We start from the raw sequence: 21,939 nt of genomic DNA, 5'->3' as shown, positions 1-21,939 counted from the left end.
GTTCCGTCCAATCAGTGTGTGACATACTCTGGCCGCGCCTCCCACTGCTGCGCGAGGTCACTCCTGCGAAACCCACGCCTCTAAAAGACTGCCGTGCCGCCGGAAGTGGAAAGTGAAGGATGGTGGAACTTCCGGTGGCCGGTGTTGAGAGGCGTCCCGTGTGAAGAGAAGCCCCGTTCGGGGGGGCGGGAGGCAGAATGAATTATATGCCGGGCACAGCCAGCCTCATAGAGGACATAGACAGTCAGTATTCCTCCCCTCGTGTGTGTTCTGTGTGTGTCTGGGACTTGTAGTTCTCAGGAGATGGAGACATGTCTGTAAGGTGAGGGCAGGCTAGGGACCCCTGACTGCTCCTGGACACAGGAAGGCCGCTTCTGGTGTGCCCAGAGAGCACAAATACAGTACAACTACAGGCAGAACTTTTTTTTTTTGGATACAGTAAGGGAGGTTTATAACCCCTGTCAGATTCCTCCCATCTATGTCCCATTGCAGAGCTTTCACTTCCTGTCCCATGACCTCACAGGAAGTGAGAGGAAATCCCTGAAAATTAAGAGAATTCATTGAGGACCCCCCAGGTCACCAGAGCTAGTGTCTCCACTGGAAGGTTTGCCCTTTTATTACCTTTCTGAGGACAATTGTGTTTTTATATGATAAACGGAGAGGGGGAGGGGATCACCTAACAGAGGCGGAGACAGTGATAAAAACTGACAGGTGTCCTAATTCCTTCTGCCTCTCAACTCTATCCAAAACGAAAAATAAAGTTTTGCGCCCCACCCCAAAGAAGCCTTTAGTTATACTTTAACTACTTCAATACTGGGCACTTACTCGCCTTCTTGCCCAGGCCAATTTTTAGCTTTCATCGCTGTCACAATTTAAATGACAATTGCGCGGTCGTAATACACTCTAACCAAACTAATTTGTTTATCATTTTGTTCCCACAAATAGAGGTTTCTTTCGGTAGTATTTGGGGGGGAATTTTTCTTTATCTTAAAATTATTCTTTTTTTTTTTTTTTTGTAAATAAGTACATTTCTTCTTCAATGATTGACACTGATAGGTGGCATGGATGGGCACTGATAGGAGTACACAGGTGGGTGGCATTTCTGGGCATCACTTATTTTTTTATTTTATTTCTGTAATGGTGCAAGTCAGTGCCCATTTGTGGGAATTGATTGGCAGGGCTTTTTTTTTTTTTTTTTTGTGTGTGTATGGCCACGGAGTGCATACCTGGCCGTTCACCTCCCCCCCTCCCCGTCAGGAGAGCCACTGATCAGCTCTCCTCTACTTGCGTCTGTCGAGTGAGGAAAAGCAAATCAACAATTCTTCCTGTTTACATCACAATCAGCCCTGATTGGACATGGCTGATCATGTATTGCAAAGCCTCCTTCGGCTCTTACCAAGATTGGTGTAGCCTAGAGCTGGGCGATATTTTTTTTTGGGGGGAAAAAAAATAAAATAACTCAAAACACAATTCGAATCGGGTGGTGTGTTTTTATTTTTTGGACACCGTGTGCTGGTCCCGAGGAGCTGCGGGCAGGAGTTTAGGTGAGGCTTCAGCCTAGTCCGCGGCATGCAGCCTCATGGACTAGGCCACGGCCTCGCCTAAAAACTCTTGCTCTCAGGACCGGCACAGTGTCAGCGCCAGTCCTGGTGGAATAAAAAAAAAAATCAATTTGCTGAAATTTGGAATCTCAACTCGATTTAAATCACCTGAACCGATTCTTCACAGATGGTTTCCTACTGCGAATGCATGAATCGCATTGCGCTTTTGTGAATGGGCTTCAGGGGAGGGGGTGAACTTTCAGCTCACTTCATGAACTGAGGTGGGAGTGGGTACCTGACAAAACCAGGTAACTGCAATCTATGTGTCCATGGACTCATAGGCTTTTTAGGAGCTGTAAGTGGTATAGGTGTTTTCAAGCTACAAAAAAATAAAAATAAAAGCAAGCCATGGCGTTATGGAGAAGCAGCATTAACCACTTAAGCCCCGCACCATTTTGCTTGCCAAAGACCAGAACACTTTTTGCAATTCGGCACTGCATCACTTTAACTGACAATTGCACTGTCGTGCGATGTGGCTCCCAAACAAATTGCTCCCCCCACAAATAGAGCTTTCTTTTGTTGGTATTTGATCACCTCTGAATTTTTTTGCGCTATAAACAAAAAAAACATAAATTTTGAAGAAAAAACGAGGTGGCACGGCCACAAATTCAAAAGGATGTACAGATGCGCCCATTTGCGCAGCTGTGCCATTCTGCCAACGTTAATCGGTGTGCGCCAGTCGGGAAACTGTTACGGTAAGCTGTAAAAACACCTAACGTGGCTAAATGCTGTATACAGCATTAAAGCACATCACTCATTTTTTAAGCTGTAGTAATTGGATTTGGGAGTGGTAAATGGAAGCGGGCAGAGAAATGCTGCTAAATGTCCTTTAACACCAATGCAAAATACTTCTAAAAGCGTGTTTTACAGTTGCTTTTTCCTGATGTTGGTACTGGCTTTTCACCCCCACTCCCCCCCCTTTTTTTTTTTTTTCCTGTGTGCATGAGGCCTTAGGCTGCATTCACACCTGAGTGTATCGGTTTCAGGAGCAAAGTCGCATAATTTTGTACAGGTCACCAATATAAAAAGCAGGAAAAAACGCATGTAATCTGCCCAAAAAGAAGCTCATGTACTTTTTGAGCTTCAGGCTACAGAATGCTTGGACGTGAATAGGAGCCATTTAAATGAATGGGATTTTGCTTGTTGGAGCGTTTTTGAACTTTTAAGATGATCGCTTTCAGCTCATAAAATGCTCAGGTGTGAATGCAGCCTTTAAAACTCAAAACAAACGCTCCTGGATAGAAATCTGACAGGAATATGGAGGGGTGATTGCACCTGCCTTGGCACCCAGATTATATAGATGATTTGGCTCCTAATGCAGGTGCAGTCACTAATCGTCTTCATCCAGAAGCTTTTGTTTTGAGTCTGATGGATACTTTTGTTACATTGATTAAAGTTTTTCTCCATGTTTCCTGTCCCTTTAAGCCAATTTTCACACTACTGCGATGAGATGTACTGTGAATTTCATAATTCTTTTTATTTTTTGGTGAATTTTGCCTTGTGTATTTGAGGTGGGCAGGTGTGAATTTATCATGAATTTCAGGAGGCAGGCCGTGAACAATTCGCAGAGATATGGTCAGTGTGCTGCGAATTTACTGCAAGTTCAGTTGAAGCCTATGAAGATAAAATTAGCACTGCACCATAGGAATTTGCGTCACACTTAACACGCACAGGACTTCTCTTTTTTTTTTAACAAAAAGGTTGGTCTTTATTAGAGATAGAACAAATAATTGACAAGAAGTACACAGTAACAGTACATATCACAGATGCAGAGCACATCACATATTAGAATGAAAAGCCAGAGATTCAACCATCTTACTAATACCGGAGTCACCTACCCCAGATGGAGGACATGAGAAAAGGGGGGGGGGGGAGACATAGGGGATGTAGGAGAAGGAAAAAGAGGGGGGCAGCAGTAGGGGAGAAGAAAAGGTGGGGGAAGAAAAGAGGGAGGGGAGAGGTGGGCTAGGAAGACAGGTACCCAGCGCACCCCACCCATCCAGGAGTTAGGAGAATGAGGAACAAAATCTGTTACTCCATTGAGCCCACCCACGGTTGCCACACCCGTGTAAATTTCTGGGGGCAGCCCCTGCTAGCATAAGTCAATTTTATACATTGGCAGCACATCAACAGCCTTTTCCCAGGCTCTCCTAGTAGGCGGGAGAGGCGAGATCCATTTAATAAGAATTTTCTTTTTGGCATAAAAGAGCAATAGCGAAATCAATGTTTTGGTGTGTCTGGGCCTCTGCACGTCATCATGTATAGCCAAGAGTGCCAGCTCAGCTGTCAATGGGACACTCAACTGAAGCCGTTCATTAATACAGTCCATCACCGCAGACCAGTACTGCGATATGCGCGGGCATGTCCAGAACATATACAAGAAGGAGCCCACAGAGGAGCGACATCTGGGGCAGAGTGGGATCTGTCTGGAAAGACTCTGTGTAGCCTCTGAGGCGTGAAGTGTATCCTGTGTAAAATCTTTGTTTGTATCAACCTATCTTTAGAAGATATTAGCAGTCTGATACTCCCCTCTAAGCAGCCCTCCCAGTCTTCTCTATCTAAAGTTGGAATGTCTCCTCTTCTTTTTTTTTTTTTTTTTTTTTTTTTTTTTTTTTTTTCTACTCGCACCACATTTGGAACACATAGATGTGAACCAAAGCCATGGAATACTATACTTTTTACATTACCTGCAAATCTGTGTTCCTAAACGCATAAAACCCGCTGTAAATTCACATCAGTGTGAACCCAGACTCAAGGATAATACTTGTATATGTATATAATGTGTGTGTATATATAATAATTTTTTTTTGGGGTAAAAAAAAAGTTTTTTATTAACCACTTGCTCACCAGGCCATAGTCGAAAGACTGCTGCAGCGTGGTTGGCTTTTTCTGGGAGGGCGTCCATGGGGGGGAAAATAAACCCCCGATACAAATGTCATAAATTGAGGTTCAGTTAGTAAAATAAGTATTTGATCCCCAAGCAAAACATTACTTGGAGAAACCTTTGTTGGCAAACGCAGAGGTAAGATAATTCTTGTAGCTGGTGACCAGGTTTGCACACATCTCAGGAGGGATTTTGGACCACTCTTTACAGATCTTCTCTAAATCCTTAAGATTTCTTGGCTGCCGCTTGGCAACTCAGTTTCAGCTCCTCCATAAATGTTTTATGGGATTAAAGTCTGAAGACTGGTTAGGCCACTCCATGACTGTAATGTGCTTCTTGAGCCACTCTTTTGTTGCCTTGGTGGTATGTTTTCTTCGTTGTCATGCTAGAAGACCCATCCTCAGTGTTCTAGCTGAAGTTAGAAGGTTCTTACTCAAGATTTTAGAATACATGGCCCAGTCCATTGGCCCCTCAATGCAGCAAAGTGGGTCTGTACCTTTTTAGCAGAGAAACTGCCCCAAAGCATAATGTTCCCACCTCTGTGGCTGACTGCAGGGATTGTGTTCTTAGGGTCATAGTCAACATTTTTCTTCCTCCAAACATGCCGAGTCCTCCTCCTCAGGAAGGCAAATGCACAGTCATGGCAATGAACGTCTAAATGATTCAGAGACGGAGAGGGTGCTGTGGTCAGATGAGACCAAAATTGAGCTCTTTGGCATTAACTCGACTCGCAGTGTTTGAAGAAAAATGCTGACTGTGACCCTAAGAACACAATTTCTACAGTCAAGCATGGAGGTTGAAAAATTATGCTTTGAGGCTGTTTCTCCACTAAAGGTTCAGACCCAGTTTGCTGCATTGAGGGGCCAATGTACTGGGCCATGTATTGTAAAATCTTGGATGACAACCACCTTCCTTCAGCCAGAACACTGAAGATGGGTCATACTGCCAAGGCAACAAAGGAGCCGCTCAAGAGGCGGCACATTAAGGTCAGAGTGGCTTAGCCAGTGTCCAGACCTTAATCCTATAGAAAATGTATGGAGTGAGTTCAAGTTGCCAAGCAACCTTAAGGATTTAGAGAAGATCTGTAAAGTGGTCCCAAATCTCTCCTGAGATGTTTGCAAACCTGGTAACCAACTACAAGAAATGTCTTACCACTGTGTTTGCCAACAAAGTACCACCCCCCTGTTTTGCAGATCAAATGCTTCTCTTACTCACTGAACTGCAACTTGATGTAGTGTGTGTGGGTGTTTTTTTTTTTTTTTTTCCCCCCCACCCTCTCCTGGATTTTTGGTTGATAAACTGTCTATCATTTTATAGTGCATGTATGATAAAAAAATGATTGTCCCATAATTTCTTTGTAAGTGGGCAAACTTGCAAAATCTGCAGGGGATCAAATTTCCTCCAGTTATTGTAGGCATCAGTGTTAAATGGTTTGTTTCAACCCGATATCTGCTAAATGGAAGCCTAGACCAGCAGCTGGCTTGGCCCCTCGGCGACCTGCTGAGAGCCCGAGCCGGCCACTCCCATTCCCTCCATCCATAGCCCAGCGTGCCAGTGAGCGCTGGAGGGGTGGATAAAAACAAGTGACCAATAGTCCCCAGCTCTTAGATCTAATCAATGTTTCATCCACCTGGGTGACTATAAAAAAAAAAAACGCAGGCATATATTTTGGCTGCCCAGGGGCTAAGCAATAATTGGACATTTTAAAAGGAAAGAAAAATCGGCAAAGTAGCTCATCTGAATGGACATTGAATCGTAGGCATACTTCTCTTTTAAACTTGCTGCCTACCAACTACCCTGTAATGAAAAGACGTGTATACTTTCCTATTCTGAGGGTGCTCAGTTCTACTCGCATGATCAGCTCCTAGTGCAGCTTTAGTGTAGTAGGGGAAGAGCTGACGATCCATGCCCTATAAGCCTATGGGTGATGTCACTGCAAAGACATTGCCGCTATCTCCTCTTCTATGAAGCTAGCTGCTGGTGAGATCATGTGACTGGACCAAGAGCGCCTTCAGTATAGGCAGTATCGGTAAGTATAGACCTCCACCTTTCTTTTACAGGGTAGTTAGTATAGGACTTAAAATGGGGATGGGAGCAGGTTTAAGCCCTGGTTCACATAAGTGTGATTTGATATGTCAAATCGGCGGAAATTGCTGGCATTGGCACCATCCTAATCGGTGCGTATTTGTTAGGGCTCCTGCGCTATAAGAAGAGGTTGATTCTAATTACTGGGTGCAGCAAGCACTTGCACAAGACACGCTGTCATGTAAAAGGTATAAATAGTAAAAAATTTGTGCTGCGCTACCAGAGTGAAAAACAGGGGAAAAAAAATCGGAGAAAAGCTGATATAAAACCTTTACCCCTTATGGTACATATAGATATACTCTGGGTTAGCCAAAAAGACTCATCTCTCTATCTCATCTCTCTATCTCTAAGCCCCACTAAAGTGCTCAAGTGTATATAAGAAAACACACATAGCCGATGTGTATATATGCAAACAGTTAACGAACTATCATCCGTGATAAAATATAAAAGTGATCAAACACATTAAGTGCATATAATAAACAAAATGGAAAAAAATAGACACACACGCGCACACGCACACACGTCCGTCCAACTGAGTGAATATTGTAGTGAAGGTTCAAATGCAGAGATAAAGTGACTTAGTGCTTGCAACGTGCAAAAAAAAGGATGCTTTCTCCACTTCAGTGATTCACTGTTTGTTTAGGCACACCAGGTAATTACCTCACTGCTGTAAGGTATACAGCATATCTATAGCCTTTTCACACACAGGAAATCAGGAGGGGAACTTCAGATACTCGTATTGTTATCACCATCCATAAAATTGCTCCATAGGTGGATTCAGATGTTGCTCAAGGAATAGATCTAAGGACGACCATAGTGTAGTAAAGTTAAACTTTAACATTTTAATTGATCAATTAAAATCTACTCACAAAACAGCAAGGTGAGTCACACATTAACAGCGGACTACGAGCGGACCGCTCAAGTGTAGGCGTCACTTCCGGTCTCCGTATCCTACGCGTTACGTCACTTCCTGTGACTTCAACTGGGATGGGAGAATGAAAATCAGAAGTGGCATTAATAGTACTGGGTGGGAGCGGCTCCGCCTAATATTTAAATATAGACCCTCCCCTTGTAAACTAACACAGCGGCGCATCTCGGACAGAAACAAACAGTCGGGAGGATCAGGGTGCCGTATCGGAACACCCAATCCCACATATTAGGCGTGTGATCTTAATAGTATACATCATTAGAAAATTAGCAACAACGCCTTATTATGAATGAACTATTATGCAGTTATTTACAAATCACGTACTGCGGCCATTTTCTTGGAGACCATATATCTGTCTCCTACATATATACTGCGGCCATTTTCCTGGAAGTAAACATGAAAGGTTAGCTCAAAATAGACCTGCCATATTGGTGTCAGCAATGTATGCTGAACTAGAAAAAAAAAGGAAGAAGCAAACAAACCTAAGGCACCTAAAATAATAAAAAAAAAATTAATAATAAAAAAGGGATAAGATCATTATCCTCTTGAACCATATATAAATCTAGAAATAATATTAAAACCTAATATTTAAAAAATATTAAAATAAATTTAAAATTACCCAGTTTGAGAAAAAAACGTCATTTACTGCATAGGATCTCATAAATAGGATCTCGGAGGTGATGCGTACATTACAGAGTTTAACCACTTTCAGACCGGACCATTTTGCTGGTCAAAGACCAGACCACTTTTTGTGATTCGGCACTGCGTCGCTTTAACTGACAATTGCGCGGTCGTGCGACATGGCTCCCAAACAAAATTGACGTCCTTTTTTTCCCACAAATAGAGCTTTCTTTTGGTGGCATTTTATCACCCCTGCGGTTTTTATTTTTTGCGCTATAAACAAAAATAGAGTGACAATTTTGAAAAAAACGCATTATTTTTTACTTTTTGTTATAATATCCCCCAAAAATATATAAAACACTTTTTTTCCTCAGTTTAGGCCGATACGTATTCTTCTACATATTTTTGGTAAAAAATCGCAATAAGCGATTATTGATTGGTTTGCGCAAAAGTTATAGCGTTTACAAAATAGGGATAGTTTTATTGCATTTTTATTAATAGTTTTTTTTTTTTTTTATTTTTATTTTTTTTTTTTTTTGTGACTGCGACATTGTGGAGGACCCATCGGACATTTTTGACACATTTTTGGGACCATTGTCATTTATACAGTAATCACTGCTATATAAATGCACTGATTCCAGTGTAAATGCCCACGGCGATCGAGTCCGCGGGTCCCGTGACCGGACTCACGGGGGTCCCGATGGCAGGGTGGCAAACTTAAAGGGACGTACATGTACGCCCATTTGCCTGCCCGTGCCATTCTGTCGACGTACATCGTCGTGCGCTGGTCGGCAAGTGGTTAAAGACCGAGACTAAATTAAACTAAATTACATTAAACTACGGGAGGGGGTGGGAAAGGCAGAAAAAAAGGCCAAAGGGAGAAAGAGCTTTTTTTTTTTTTTTTTTTTTTTTTTTTTTTTTTTCTGCCTTTCCCTCCCCCTCCCGTAGTTTTAAAGTAATTTAGTCTGTCTTTAAACTCTGTAATGTACGTGTCACCTCCATGATCCTATTTACTACTTTATCTCTGCATTTGAACCTTCACTACAATATTCACTCAGTTGGCCTAGTGTGTGTGGGTTTTTTTTTTTTGTTCATTATATGCACTTAGCACTTTATGTGATCACTTTTATATTTTATCACGGATGATAGTTCGTTAACTGTATATGTGTGTGTGTGTGTGTGTGTGTGTGTGTGTATATCTATATGTACCATAAGGGTCCGTTCACACATGGGCAACTCAGGTCGGACAACATTTAAAAATCAATGTAAGTGAATGAGAGTCATCTTAATTCACGCTACTGAAGTGGCTCCGACTTCAGAAAAGGTTCCTGTACTACTTGAATCCGACTTGTAGGCGACCGGTACCCATTGATTTCAATGGAGGTCGCCTCCAAGTCAGATCTCCGTCTATACGGAGGTGACTCTGACAGAATTCTCAGCTCTCAAGAGGGAACAAAAAATTTGGTGTGGGTTCCCCCTCCGAGAGCATACCAGGCCCTTTGGTTTGGTATAAATTCTAAGGGGAAGCCCCTACGCCGAAAAAAAACGGCGTGGGGGATCCCCCCCCCCCCCCCCCCCGATCCATACCAGACCCTTATCCGAGCACGCACCCATGTTGATGAGGACAAGGGCCTCTTCCCGACAACCCTGGCCGTTGGTTGTCGGGGTCTGCGGGGAGCTTATTGGAATCCGGGAGCCCCCTTCAATAAGGGGGCCCCCCCGATACCGGCCCCCACCCTATGTGAATGAGTATGGGGTACAATGTACCCCTACCCATTCACCTGTGAAAAAAAAAATGTACAAAAAAAACACAACACACAAGGGTTAATATAGTTTATTGCACAGCTCCGGGGGTCTTCCGTCTTCGGGGGTCTTCTCACTGGACCGAAGAGGTGGACAAGACCCCCGAAGTCGGAAGAAGAGGGCGGCGACGAAGAAAGCCGGGCTCCTCCGCTAGCAAAAGATAGCGGAGGAGTCCGGCCGGAAGACCCCCGGAGCTGTGCAATAAACTATTTTAACCCTTGTGTGTGTGTGTGTGTGTGTGTGTGTGGGTTTTTTTTTCCCCCCCACAGGTGAATGGGTAGCGGTACACTGTACCCCATACTTATTCACATAGGGTTGGGGGGGGCGGTATCCGGGGGCCCCCTTATTAAAGGGGGCTCCCGGATTCCAATAAGCCCCCCCCGCCCACAGACCCCGACAACCAACAGCCTGCGGGCGGGGGGGCTTATCGGCAGACCCCGACAACAAACGGGCAGGGTTGTGGGGACAAGGTACACCCCCCCCCCCCATGTTGAGGGCACGCGGTCTGGTACAGCTCAGGAGGGGGGGGGGGCGCTCGCTCATCCCCACCCCCCTTTCCTGGCCGGGTAGGTGCTCGGATAAGGGTCTGATATGGATCTAGGAGGGACCCCCCACGCCGTTTTTTTTTTTTTATTTATTTATTTATTTATTTTTTTCCCGCGTAGGGGCTTCCCCTTAGAATTCATACCAGACCTAAGGGCCTGGTATGCTCTCGGAGGGGGAACCCACGCCAAATTCTTTTTCATAAATTTGGCGTGGAGTTCCCCCTTCAGAGCTCATTCTCTGGCCATGGCAAAAGTCGCCTGGCCTGGGGCGACTTAAAGTCCTGTTGTAAGTCGCCCCAGGTCGTGTTCAAGTTGTCTAAGTTGCCTCACAAAGTCGTCTTGGAAGTCGTGTCTCCCCTGTGTGAATGGACCCTGAGGGGTAAAGGTTTTATATCCACTTTTCTCTTTGATTTTTTTTTTTTTTTTTTTTTTTTTTCCCCTGTTTTCCACTCTGGTAGCGCAGCACAAATTTTTCTCCTTCTCCTTCTTCTCCTTCTTCTTCTCCTTCTCCTCCTTCTCCTCCTTCTCCTTCTCCTTCTCCTTCTCCTTCTCCTTCTCCTTCTCCTTCTCCTTCTCCTTCTCCTTCTTCTCCTTCTTCTCCTTCTCCTTCTCCTTCTCCTTCTCCTTCTCCTTCTCCTTCTCCTTCTCCTTCTCCTTCTCCTTCTCCTTCTCCTTCTCCTTCTCCTTCTCCTTCTCCTTCTCCTTCTCCTTCTCCTTCTCCTTCTCCTTCTCCTTCTCCTTCTCCTTCTCCTTCTCCTTCTCCTTCTCCTTCTCCTTCTCCTTCTCCTTCTCCTTCTCCTTCTCCTTCTCCTTCTCCTTCTCCTTCTCCTTCTCCTTCTCCTTCTCCTTCTCCTTCTCCTTCTCCTTCTCCTTCTCCTTCTCCTTCTCCTTCTCCTTCTCCTTCTCCTTCTCCTTCTTCTTCTTCTTCTTCTTCTTCTTCTTCTTCTTCTTCTTCTTCTTCTTCTCCTTCTCCTTCTCCTGTGAACCAGGGCTAAAGTGGATGGGGTTTTTTTTTTTTTTTTTTTTTTTTTTAATTTTTTTTATTGTTTTTACAAGCTCCCAGAGACAGGAGATTTAAACTTGTGTCGGAGGTTTGCCATCTAAGAGCAGAGCTCTGCACATTCCTTTCTTCCTTTTTGCTTATGCAGGGGGGGGGGGGGTGTGCCCTTTCCTCCAATCAGCTGTCTTGGCTGTGTGCCCCGGCTTCACTGCAGTGTTAACCAGGAAGAGAAAATCTTTAACAGGAATAGCACTTTCTAAAGGCTATATAAAGCTGAAGACAGCAGATATACGTGTAAAACTTATGTAGGAGAGTTGTTTTATCTCTGTATCATCTGGGGCTGTTCACTTCACTGGGTATATGTGAGGGTTTTTGACTGAACTACTTTAAAGTCCTAAAGTGTTGTGTTTTTTTTTTTTTTTTTTACTTTTCTTTACAGAAAAACACTTGGTCCTTCTCAGAGATGGAAGAACTCTCATCGGATACTTGAGAAGCATTGACCAATTTGGTGAGAACTGTTCTTAAATGTTCAGTATGTGTTGGGCTGTTTTGGAATGGGCTTTTATAACCAGGTTCTTGAGAGGCTGTTGGCACAAAAAATACATAGCAAACCTGTCATCTTTTCTATTCAAGACAACATGAGGCTGTCTGTTTTTTAAAGATGTTCATTTTAACCACTTCATTACCACGCACTTGTACCCCCTTCCTGCCCAGACCAATTTTCATTAGTTATTTCTCGCACACACAGAATATGCATACTTGCAATTGCATCCCAAAATACATTCAGCTACTCCTCCCGAGTATGGCGATACCACATGTGGGACTTTTGCACAGCCTGGCTACATAAAAAGGTCCATTTTTGAAGTGGAACCTTCAGGTGTTCTAGGAGCATAAATTCTACATATAATTTCATTCCTACCTATCACAAAAGCACCTTGTCCCCATGTTGAGGACCCCTACCCATTCACCTGGTGAAAAAAGTGTAAATAAAAAAACACATCACCATGTTTTGAAAATTAATTTATTGCACAGCTCCGGTGGTCTTCCGTCTTGGGGGGGGGGGGGAGGGGGGGGGGTGTCTTCTCGCCGGACTCCTCCGCTATCTTCTGCTAGCTCTTTTACTAGCGGAGGAGCCTGCCTTTCTTCTTCGTCGCCATCTGGGGGTCGTCTTCTGACTTTGGGGGTCTTGTCCCCCTCTTCGGGTCTTCTTACCAGGCCTCCACTTTCTTCCAGCTCTTTTACTAACGTTTTTTGGCATAGGGCTTCCCCTTTAAGTCCATACCAGGTGACTGGACCAGCGAGGTGTCAATCTCGCCGGTGGAGCGACATTGACCTCCTTCGCTAGTCCCGGCTACCTGGCGCTGCATTTGAAAATTAATGGACTTTCCTCCGTGTGTGGGCAAGTCCATTCATTTCAAAAGTCCGGCGGACTAGCGCACAGACGGCCGGATTGTCAATTTTGAGTCAAAGCTTCTTTCTAAGTCCACCGGACTTTTGGAAAGAGAGTCCACTGGAGCCCACACACGGGCGGATTGTCCGGCGAACTCTGGTCCACCGGATAGTCTGATCGTGTGTACGCGGCATAAGAGTTATTATGGAGAAAAGGTGTCTCCACTGGAGCTTTATCACCAATCCTTGTTTCCACAGTGTCTGTAAAATTTTCAGAATCCAATGGGCACAGGGACAAAGTGAGGTGACATCTGAACTAGGGCACAGACAGAAAAACCCTTCCCTATGCTATCCAAAAAAACTTAAATTATTTTGGCTGGATTTACACTTAAGAAATGTTACCTGTTCCAACTTGCATACAAATTCAACTTGGGCACACACCTACGGACCAAATCTTGTTTGTAACCCAAAGACCTCCGTTATTAATGAAACCAACTCCATTCTCTCATATGTTCTCATTCAACTTGTGCAATAATTTAAAAATTCCAAATCACTATGTTTAGAAGATTTGCTTATATTTCCAAAGTCTTTCCATACATCACAGCCTGCAGGGCTGGCAATTGCTACTGGATGTATTGCTCTGTCTGGGGAACTCTCCCTCTCTCCCTCGAAAAGGCAGAATGGATAATACAAGAAGATGGTAATGGTGTAAGAAGAAGGTTCATTTGATTTAGCCAATTTCTTGTTTTATACTTGCTATTCAATTGCCTGAAGTAATACATGTTTGCCACAAGGTGGCAGCAATACATAAAGTATCTGTGTACTATATAGAGATTACTCTCCAGTATTTGCTATATTTTAGTGTTTGTTTTTTTTTGTTTTTTATACATTTGAGAGAAATCTATCTCTCTCTAAATTATTATTTAAATTTTTTTTGAGATCTTGAAGATGAGGTTTGTCGCGTGTTTCTGAGCTGGCCACATGCTTTTCTCACCTGTACTCTCCATTCATTCCTATAGAAAGTTCATACTCCAATAAAAGTACCTGCCCTCATTGATTAAATGTAATTTTAACAGACCCGTATTATACTTTGCATTACCTTGGAGGCTCATCATTTGGGATAATCCTATTTTTTGCCAATGCAGATACCACCAGTTTTGGAATTGGATGGAAAGGCCTTTCCTCTCCCATGTCTTCTACTTCCTTTTTTTGGTGGTGGATTGGATTTGGTGATCCAAGATGAAGTGGATTGTTGCACATTATTTGAATGCTCACTAGAAATAGGGGGATTTCTGAAAGATGGTGCAGCTGTGCTTGATGACCAATTGGCTTCTAGCTTTCATTTTCAACACTTGCAGTGGAAGAAAACAAACTATTCTTAATGATCCTTCCTCCTAACTGTATTTAAAAAAAAAAAAAAAAAAAATCTGTGTACTTCAACTATTTTTCTCTTGTCCGTTCATGTGATCTTTCAGCCCTCTGTAAGACCCCATTCACACCTGAGCGTTTTGTAGCCCTACGCCTGAAGCTACAAAACGCTGGAGGGGAAAAAATACATTATTCTCAATGGAGATGGTTCACATCTCCACTCCAAGTCGCCTGAAGCCCTACGCCTGAAGCTCAAACAAGTTCCGGACCCTTTTTTGTCGCGCGAATCGGGCTGATTTGGGCGTTTTCATTCCCATAGAAACTAATGGAAACGCTCGATTCGAGCGTTTAGCGCGACAACGAGCGTTTCTATGGGCGTTTTGACGCTGTATCTGCAATGCTTAACATTGGTGACCTTTTGCCCTGCACAAATTCGCGACAAAACGCGGTAAAAACGCCGCAAATCGCGGTAAAAAAACACTTGAAAAAGCTACGCTCAGGTGTGAATGCAGCCTAAGGGAGCACTTGCCAATGGCTGTGAATTTTGGGACACTGCCCATAGGGCTCTCAAGGTCTAGCTGCTGTTGGCTCTCAATTTTGACCCTTGCAGGAGTCTATTATTAACACAGGAGCCAGAGATGTAGGATCATGTGGTCATATTTTAAAAGTAGAGGTACAGGTGTGTGGGTTTTTTTTTTTTTGTTTTTTTTTTTTTACAGTTAGGAGGAAGGATCATTAAGAATAGTTAGTTTTCTTCCACTGCAAGCATTGAAAATGAAAGCCAGAAGCCAATTGGTCATCAAGCATATTTGTTTGGGGTGCAGCTTTGTGACAATCGTGCAAGTTTACTTACCCTGTGAGCTCAAAGTTGTCCTTTACGTGCAACTTGCTCAACAGAAATCGGTGGCATTCAAATGTGTATAGGGAAATGCTTGTTATAGCTGAAAGTTAAACATTTGTCATGCAAATAACCTTTTGATTTATATAGGCAAAGTGGTCAGGTTTTTTTTGTGTGTGTGTGTGTGTGTGTGTGTGGTATAATGGCACTTTTTTTTTTTTTTTTTTTTTTTTTTTTTGTTCCTTCCAGTAGTTTGTTTCAACTACTGTTAAGGGAGAAGAATCTACAGTGCCTTGAAAGTATTTATACCCCTTGAAATTTTCCACATTCGTCATATTGCAACCTAAAACATAACTTTTCTTTCGGGAGGTTTTATGTGATAGGCCAACACAAAGTGGCACATCATTGTGAAGTGGAAGGAAAATTTATGAATGGGTTTTCAATGTTGTTAAAAAAAAAAAAAGTGAAGAGTGTGGCGTACGTTTGTATTCAGCCCTCCTGAGGCCATACTTTGTAGAACCACCTTTCACTGCAATTACAGCTGCAGATTCTGCGGATATCTATGCCGGGTGTGGGTCCAAATACCTGTACTGTACAGGTATCTGTACCCTCCCCCCTGAAAGGTGCCGGAGGGGGGGGGGGGGGAGGGTTCCAATGAGCGGAAGTTCCACTTTTAGGGTGGAGCTCCGCTTTAATTTTTAGGGTGGGCCAAGAGGATGGCTATCACTACATTTCTGAAGCTCCAATGCTGGACCTTCTAGTCTTGGCTACTTCAGCTGCAGATTTGCATGTAGCAAGAAGAATCAAAGAATGACAAGCACATGGATTATTGTGTAACCTGTGTAAAAATTATCAGGGAGCTGGTAACTCAAATGCAAGCCAAGCAGGATCCATTTTAACCACTTGCTTACTGGGCACTTAAACCCCTCCCCCCCCCCTCCTATCCAGACCAATTTTCAGCGCTGTCGCACTTTGAATGACAATTGCGCGGTCATACAACACTGTACGCAAATTCAATTTTTATCACTTTTTTTTTTCCCCCAAATAGAGCTTTCTTTTGGTGGTATTTGATCACCTGTGCGGTTGTGTGGGGTTTTTTTCTTATTTTTTTTTTATTTATTTTTTATTATTATTATAACTGAAATTATATCAAATTTTTGTCTGTCATTGCTGTATGCTGATGAGGCAGCACTGATGGGCAGCACTTCTAGGTGGCACTTGTGTGCATAATTCTATAAAAGAGGCATAAATGCCTCTTTCTTTTCGGGAACGATGTCCCTTTAAGACAAGCTGGTGATTGGATGTGGGTTTTTTTTTTTTTTTTCTCTCCTCTGCTGTCGGCGTGAGGAGGAAAAAAAAACGATCACCGAGCATTTGTTTACATCATGTGATCAGCTGTCATTGGCTGACAGCTGATCACATGCTAAGGGGCCAGGACCGGCCCCTTAGTCGGATCGGTGATCACAAAGTCTTAGTGACCACAGTGCCCCCTGTAGGGAGCAGGCACAGGGGAGGCCGTCATGAAGGCCTCCCGGAAATTCACATCCGTGCTGTGGCCATCATTCGGCCATAGCACTGATGCCAGGAGGTTAGAGCACAGACACAAGGTTCAGATGGTTGTGTTCCTGGCCAGAGTCAAGTAGGGACTCCTGTAACAGTGCTTTGTATTGTGTGAACTCTGTCACAAAATACAAAGACTTGTGTGAATGGGCAGCAAATTATTATTCTGTTGCATGGACCCTTTCAGGACCTCGTTCTGTTTGCAGTTGCTATGGAGAAATGTTCCTACTGCCACTAGACAAGATGGGGCCAAGGCCACTTCAAGGAACCAGTTATTGGAGAGCTAAGTAGGCTGCATTGATGACCACATTTGAACAAGCATGTTGCTGATGGCTCCATAGAGATCGGCTGTAGGGAGACCACAGGGAATACTGATGACTAGTTCTTTGCCCTCTTTCTGCCTTTTGGCACAGCTTCCAGACTTTAGTTCCTCTTTTTAAAGGTACGAACTAAAAAACCGTAGGTATAAATCCTCACCTGCAATGCTTAAGACAGAATACTTGTGTTGCAGATTTACAATTGCGGTATAATTATAAATTCTGCATATTTTGCAGCAATCTACACATTTCTATATTGAAGCCTCTTTACAAGTGGTGGTTCCCACCCATAGTATGAGCATTGTTTACTCGTTGCTCAGGAAAGTTGTGTGCACGGATAATTATTTTGGATATAATTACAAGTAATTCTTCTAGGAATAATTACAGGAGCTCGTGTCTGTTTTTTCCCTCCTTAGCTAATCTTGTGCTGCACCAGACCGTAGAGCGGATACACGTTGGGAAGAAGTATGGTGATATCCCCAGGGGAATATTTGTTGTGAGAGGCGAGAATGTGGTTCTCCTCGGGGAAATTGTAAGTAGGCTAATGAAATAATTTTACGGTCTAGTTTAAATGGAAATTGTTTTTGTTTTTAAGATTCCTGTCTAATGCAGGGTTGACAATCTTCTGGCTTTTAAAGATTTTGAGAAACTGTACATCCCTGCCTCTCTTGCCAGTGAGTAAGATGGTGTATACACGCACCGGCCACTTTATTAGGTACACCTGTTTCAATTGGTAACACAAATTGCTAATTGGCTAATCGCATGGCAGCAACTCGATGCTTTTATGCATCTAGACATGGTGAAGACAACTGAGCATTAGAAGGGGAAGAAAGGGTATTAAAGAGACTTTGAATGTGGAATGATTGTTGGGGCCAGACAGGCTGGTCTGAGTATTTCAAAAACTGCTGATCTGCTGGGATTTTCATGTACAACCATCTCTGGAGTTTACACAGAATGGTTTAAAAAAAGAGAACATTTTCAGTGAGAGGCAGTTGTGTGGATGAAAATGCCTTGTTCAAGTCCGAGAAGAATGGTGTGAGGTGATAGACAACCACTCGTTACACCTAAGGTATATAGAATACCATGTCTGAATACACATCAAACCTTGAAGCAGATGGGCTACAGCACCAGCAGACCACACCCGGTGCCACTCCTGTCGGATAAGAACAGGAAACTGAGGCTACAATCCGCACAGACTCGCCAAAATGTAACAATAGATTGGAAAAATGTCTGGTCTCAGAAGTCTTGCTTTCAGCTGCAACATTCAGATGGTAGGGTCAAAATTTGGTGTAATGGTGTGGTTCAGACTGGTGGTGTAATGGAGGGGTGGTGTGTTTTCTTGGCACGCTTTTGGACCCCTTGGTACCAATTGAGCATAATTTTAACCACATAAGGACCAGAAGGATTTACCCCCTTACAGCGAAGTTCCACCCAGAAATGGAACTTCTGCTGATCGGCCCCTGGGTATGGTAGCCGGTCTGACAGAAGACAGCCATTCGGCCAGCTACTTTCGCAGGCTCCTGACTGAAAAGTTTGCTAGCAAATTCCCGGTCAGTGCTGTCAGCCAATAGCTGTCTGGTGTGTTCTGGTGGGCTTCTGATAGAACAGCAGGTGAGATTACTGTACTAAACATTGGATTGTTGGTACAGTGGCTCTGACCTGAACTAGTGCTGTATAACAGACGTAAAGTAGCAGTATAGAGAAGTTGCAAATGCACCTAACTTCAAGCTATCCTTTGTTTTACATCCTGCTTTGGGTGTCATCTTTTGTGCCTGGAAAAATTTTAAAAAGTTTTATTAACTAGGTACTGAACTCTTCTCATAAATTTGAGAAGTCAATTCAGTTATGAAATGGTGTGTTGGGTGGGTTGTATATTTTAAGTGTAAATGCCTAAAATTAACATTATCCACTTCTTGTAATCCCCTGTATAAGAGCTCAGACCCATAGAGGGAAAGGCAGTAGTTGGACCCTTTGGGTGTCCTGCATTCACAAGTGGGGACAGGACTAGATTGTAGAGACATTACCTAAATGGCCTGCGGCTGCCCCCTCGATGCCCAATTACAGGCTCCTGGACTCTGAGAAAAGTCAACAAACTGTGGTGTGTAAATCTCAGTACTGGATAGACAGACGGACAAATACAAAAACATTTGGCAGATATTCCCGCTGCCTGGAGTTGGACTTTAAATCAAGCTTGTCAAACATTTAACCAGTTTCCGACCGGTGCACGACAATGTACATCGGCAGAATGGCACGGACAGGCGTACAGGTACGTCCAGATGAAATTGCCGCCCTGCCATCACGTGCGCCAGTCGGGACCCCCGTGAGTCCGGTCGTGGGTCCCACGGACTCGATCGCCGCGGGGATACCCGCGATTGTCTCACAGGGCGGCTGAACTGGGAGATGCCGATTGTAAACGGCATCTCCCCTTTCTGCCTAGCAACAAGTGACACTGATCTCTGCTCCCTGGGATTGGAGCAGAGATCAGTGTTCACTAACACACAGCCCAGCCCACCACAGTTGGTAATACGCCTCTAGGACGCACTTAACCCCCTACACTGCCACCCCCTGGTTAACCCCTTCACTGCCAGTGTCGTTTACACAGGAATCGGTGCGTTTGTATAGCACCGATTGCTGTATAAATGACAATGGTCCCAAACGTGTCCCATGTGTCTGCCATAATGTCGCAGTCACAAAAATCGCTGATCGTCGTCCATTACTAGTAAAAATAAATGATAAAACAATGCCATAAAACTATCCCCTATTTTGTAAACTCTATAAATTTTGCGCAAATCAATCGCTTATTGTGGTGGGGGTCTTTTCTTATTTTTTTGGAAAAAAAAATGTAGAATACTTATCTGCCTAAGCTTTTTTTTTTTGTATTTTTGTGTTTTTTTTTTTTTTTTATAGCGCATAAAATAAAAACCACAGGAGTGATCAAATACCACCAAAAAGCTTTTTTTGGGGGGGAGGAAGGATGTAAATTTTGTTTGGGAGTCACATCGCACAACCGCGCAATTGTCAGCTAACGCGACGCAATGCCGAATCGCAAAAGTGGTGTGGTCATTGGCCTGCAAAATGGCCTGGTCTGAAAGTGGTTAAACTTCTGCTATTAACTTTGTTAGCCAGAAAAACTTTTTGTTTCTGTGCTGTCCCATGAACCTTTTTCTTACAAGATGACTTCACTTTTTTGGGGATCTGAGACTTGGCCTTTCCCACTGTATGTATATTTCTCCCCCCCCCCCCATTTTGAGAGCACCTTAGTGGGTTGCAGAAGAGAAGCAACAGCAGGCAAGTCCTTGTGGAGAAGTGGTGGGTGGTCCAGAATACCCATATGGGCAGTTTTGGCTAGCTAAAAAAAAAGCTTGATTATGCTTGTACAACTGGACATCACTGGTGCATGTGCTATGCTCCCATGGTGTGCATGTATAGGTTACAGAATCTATACAAAAAATTTACTAATGATGGTTTAATTTGGCATACATGCTCTCGCATTTGAATTTACACCAGCTAAGCTGTGGTGTACCTTATTTTTTTTTTTTTTTTTTGGTTACTTTTAATGGTGTAAAAATATAAAGGTTCCAATGGGCAGGCTCAACCAACCAGTAATAACAATTCTGCTGTGTTGCTATTGACAGACTGCATCATATGTCAGTTTTGATTTTGCATTTTTAAGGTGTATTGCAGTTTCCCAGTGGCTAAACCAATCCTGTTTTCTTACACAGGACCTAGAGAAAGAGAGCGACACTCCATTACTTCAAGTTTCCATTGAGGAGATCTTGGAGGAGCAGCGAGTAGAGCAGCAAAGCAAGCAAGAAGCAGAGAAGGTGAAGGTCCAGGCCTTGAAGGAACGGGGTCTGTCTATTCCCAGAGTGGACACCTTGGACGAATACTAAGCTGCTTTATCGGACACTGAATGTTTTATTTCTTGCAATAGCAATGTCGTCAAGTGTATTTTTGTTTTTGCTGCTTTGGTTTGGACTTGTCTATTGCAGCAGTGCTATACAGCAATCATCTAAGTTTGTTAAATGAGTTAAGTTGCGCACAATGGTGGTGCCAAGTCAAAATCACGTGTATTAAGGAATTTCCATAATGGGGAGGACACCCTGTCAATAAGTATACACTTCTTTTTTTTTTTATTTCTTTTTTTTTTATTTTTTTTATATCGACTTCTGTTTAATATGTAATAGAATTATACTAAAATTATTGCTTTTTAGTTGTGCTTATTTTATGCGAGTAAATCTGAAAGCATTTGCTGTCTACTGAATAGCATTGTGGCCTGAATTTAAAAAAAAGCATCGTGTGTGTGTGTGGTGTCTGAACCAGTAAAGCCAGGGTTACAAGAGCAAAAATGGCATTTGGCAAATAAGCTATATTCACTAAGTTTTGAATGCAAACTTCACAAGCCTCAATAGAATTAAAGGATAGCTTGGGGTTTGCTAAAGGACAAAAAATGTCTCTTAAACAAGCCATTGTATATTCTAAAGCTGGACATACACACTATATATACTTTTTATTTTTTATTTTTTTTTCTCTAGTATGTAAGTTCCCCCCCCTTTCAGCTTTACCAAAACTCTAATATGAGGTCAAACCCTAAGTTTCCATTTGTATGCAATCAGGCAGGCACTTGCACCACGTGGTTTTGGTAAATCTAAAAAAAAGAAATCTGACCAAGTTGTAGTGTGTATGGGGCCTTGGGATGTGCTTTTTTCCTTCCACAGCCTTTCTGTATGCTTAAAGTCTGCCGATACTATAACCACTTCCTGTCCAAGGTATGGCATATGAGGCATCAATCCAAATATATTTTTCGGCTGGCGATTCTGTGCACCGTAAGAAAAATCATAGCAGTTCAGCCACTTGAACATTCTTACAGGTGGCACCCTCCGATGGCACGGGCAAAACTGGAGAATGAATCGGTCGCCACGGGAAAATATATATAGAGATATAGTGTTTAGGTGAGTAGTAGTGGGGTGTTTTGTTTTTTTTTTTTTTTTTTTTGTTTT

The 21,939-nt window shown here is 43.2% G+C and overlaps 1 protein-coding gene across 1 annotated transcript; it reads left to right on the top strand.

Moving 5' to 3' along the window:
• The first annotated feature begins 61 nt into the window (after nucleotides 1-61).
• Nucleotides 62-21,203, top strand: LSM1 (LSM1 homolog, mRNA degradation associated). Its single transcript, XM_077469977.1, has 4 exons — nucleotides 62-243; nucleotides 11,907-11,975; nucleotides 17,356-17,471; nucleotides 20,662-21,203. The coding sequence occupies exons 1-4, from the start codon at nucleotides 198-200 to the stop codon at nucleotides 20,830-20,832; spliced, it is 402 nt and encodes a 133-aa protein (XP_077326103.1). The 5' UTR covers nucleotides 62-197; the 3' UTR covers nucleotides 20,833-21,203.
• Nucleotides 21,204-21,939: the final 736 nt, after the last annotated feature.

Source organism: Lithobates pipiens, unplaced genomic scaffold (assembly GCF_037356315.1).
Source record: "Lithobates pipiens isolate NorthernLeopardFrog02 unplaced genomic scaffold, aLitPip1_a1.2 Scaffold_8, whole genome shotgun sequence".
NCBI lineage: Eukaryota > Metazoa > Chordata > Amphibia > Anura > Ranidae > Lithobates > Lithobates pipiens.
This window is presented reverse-complemented; position numbering and strand designations above follow the sequence as displayed.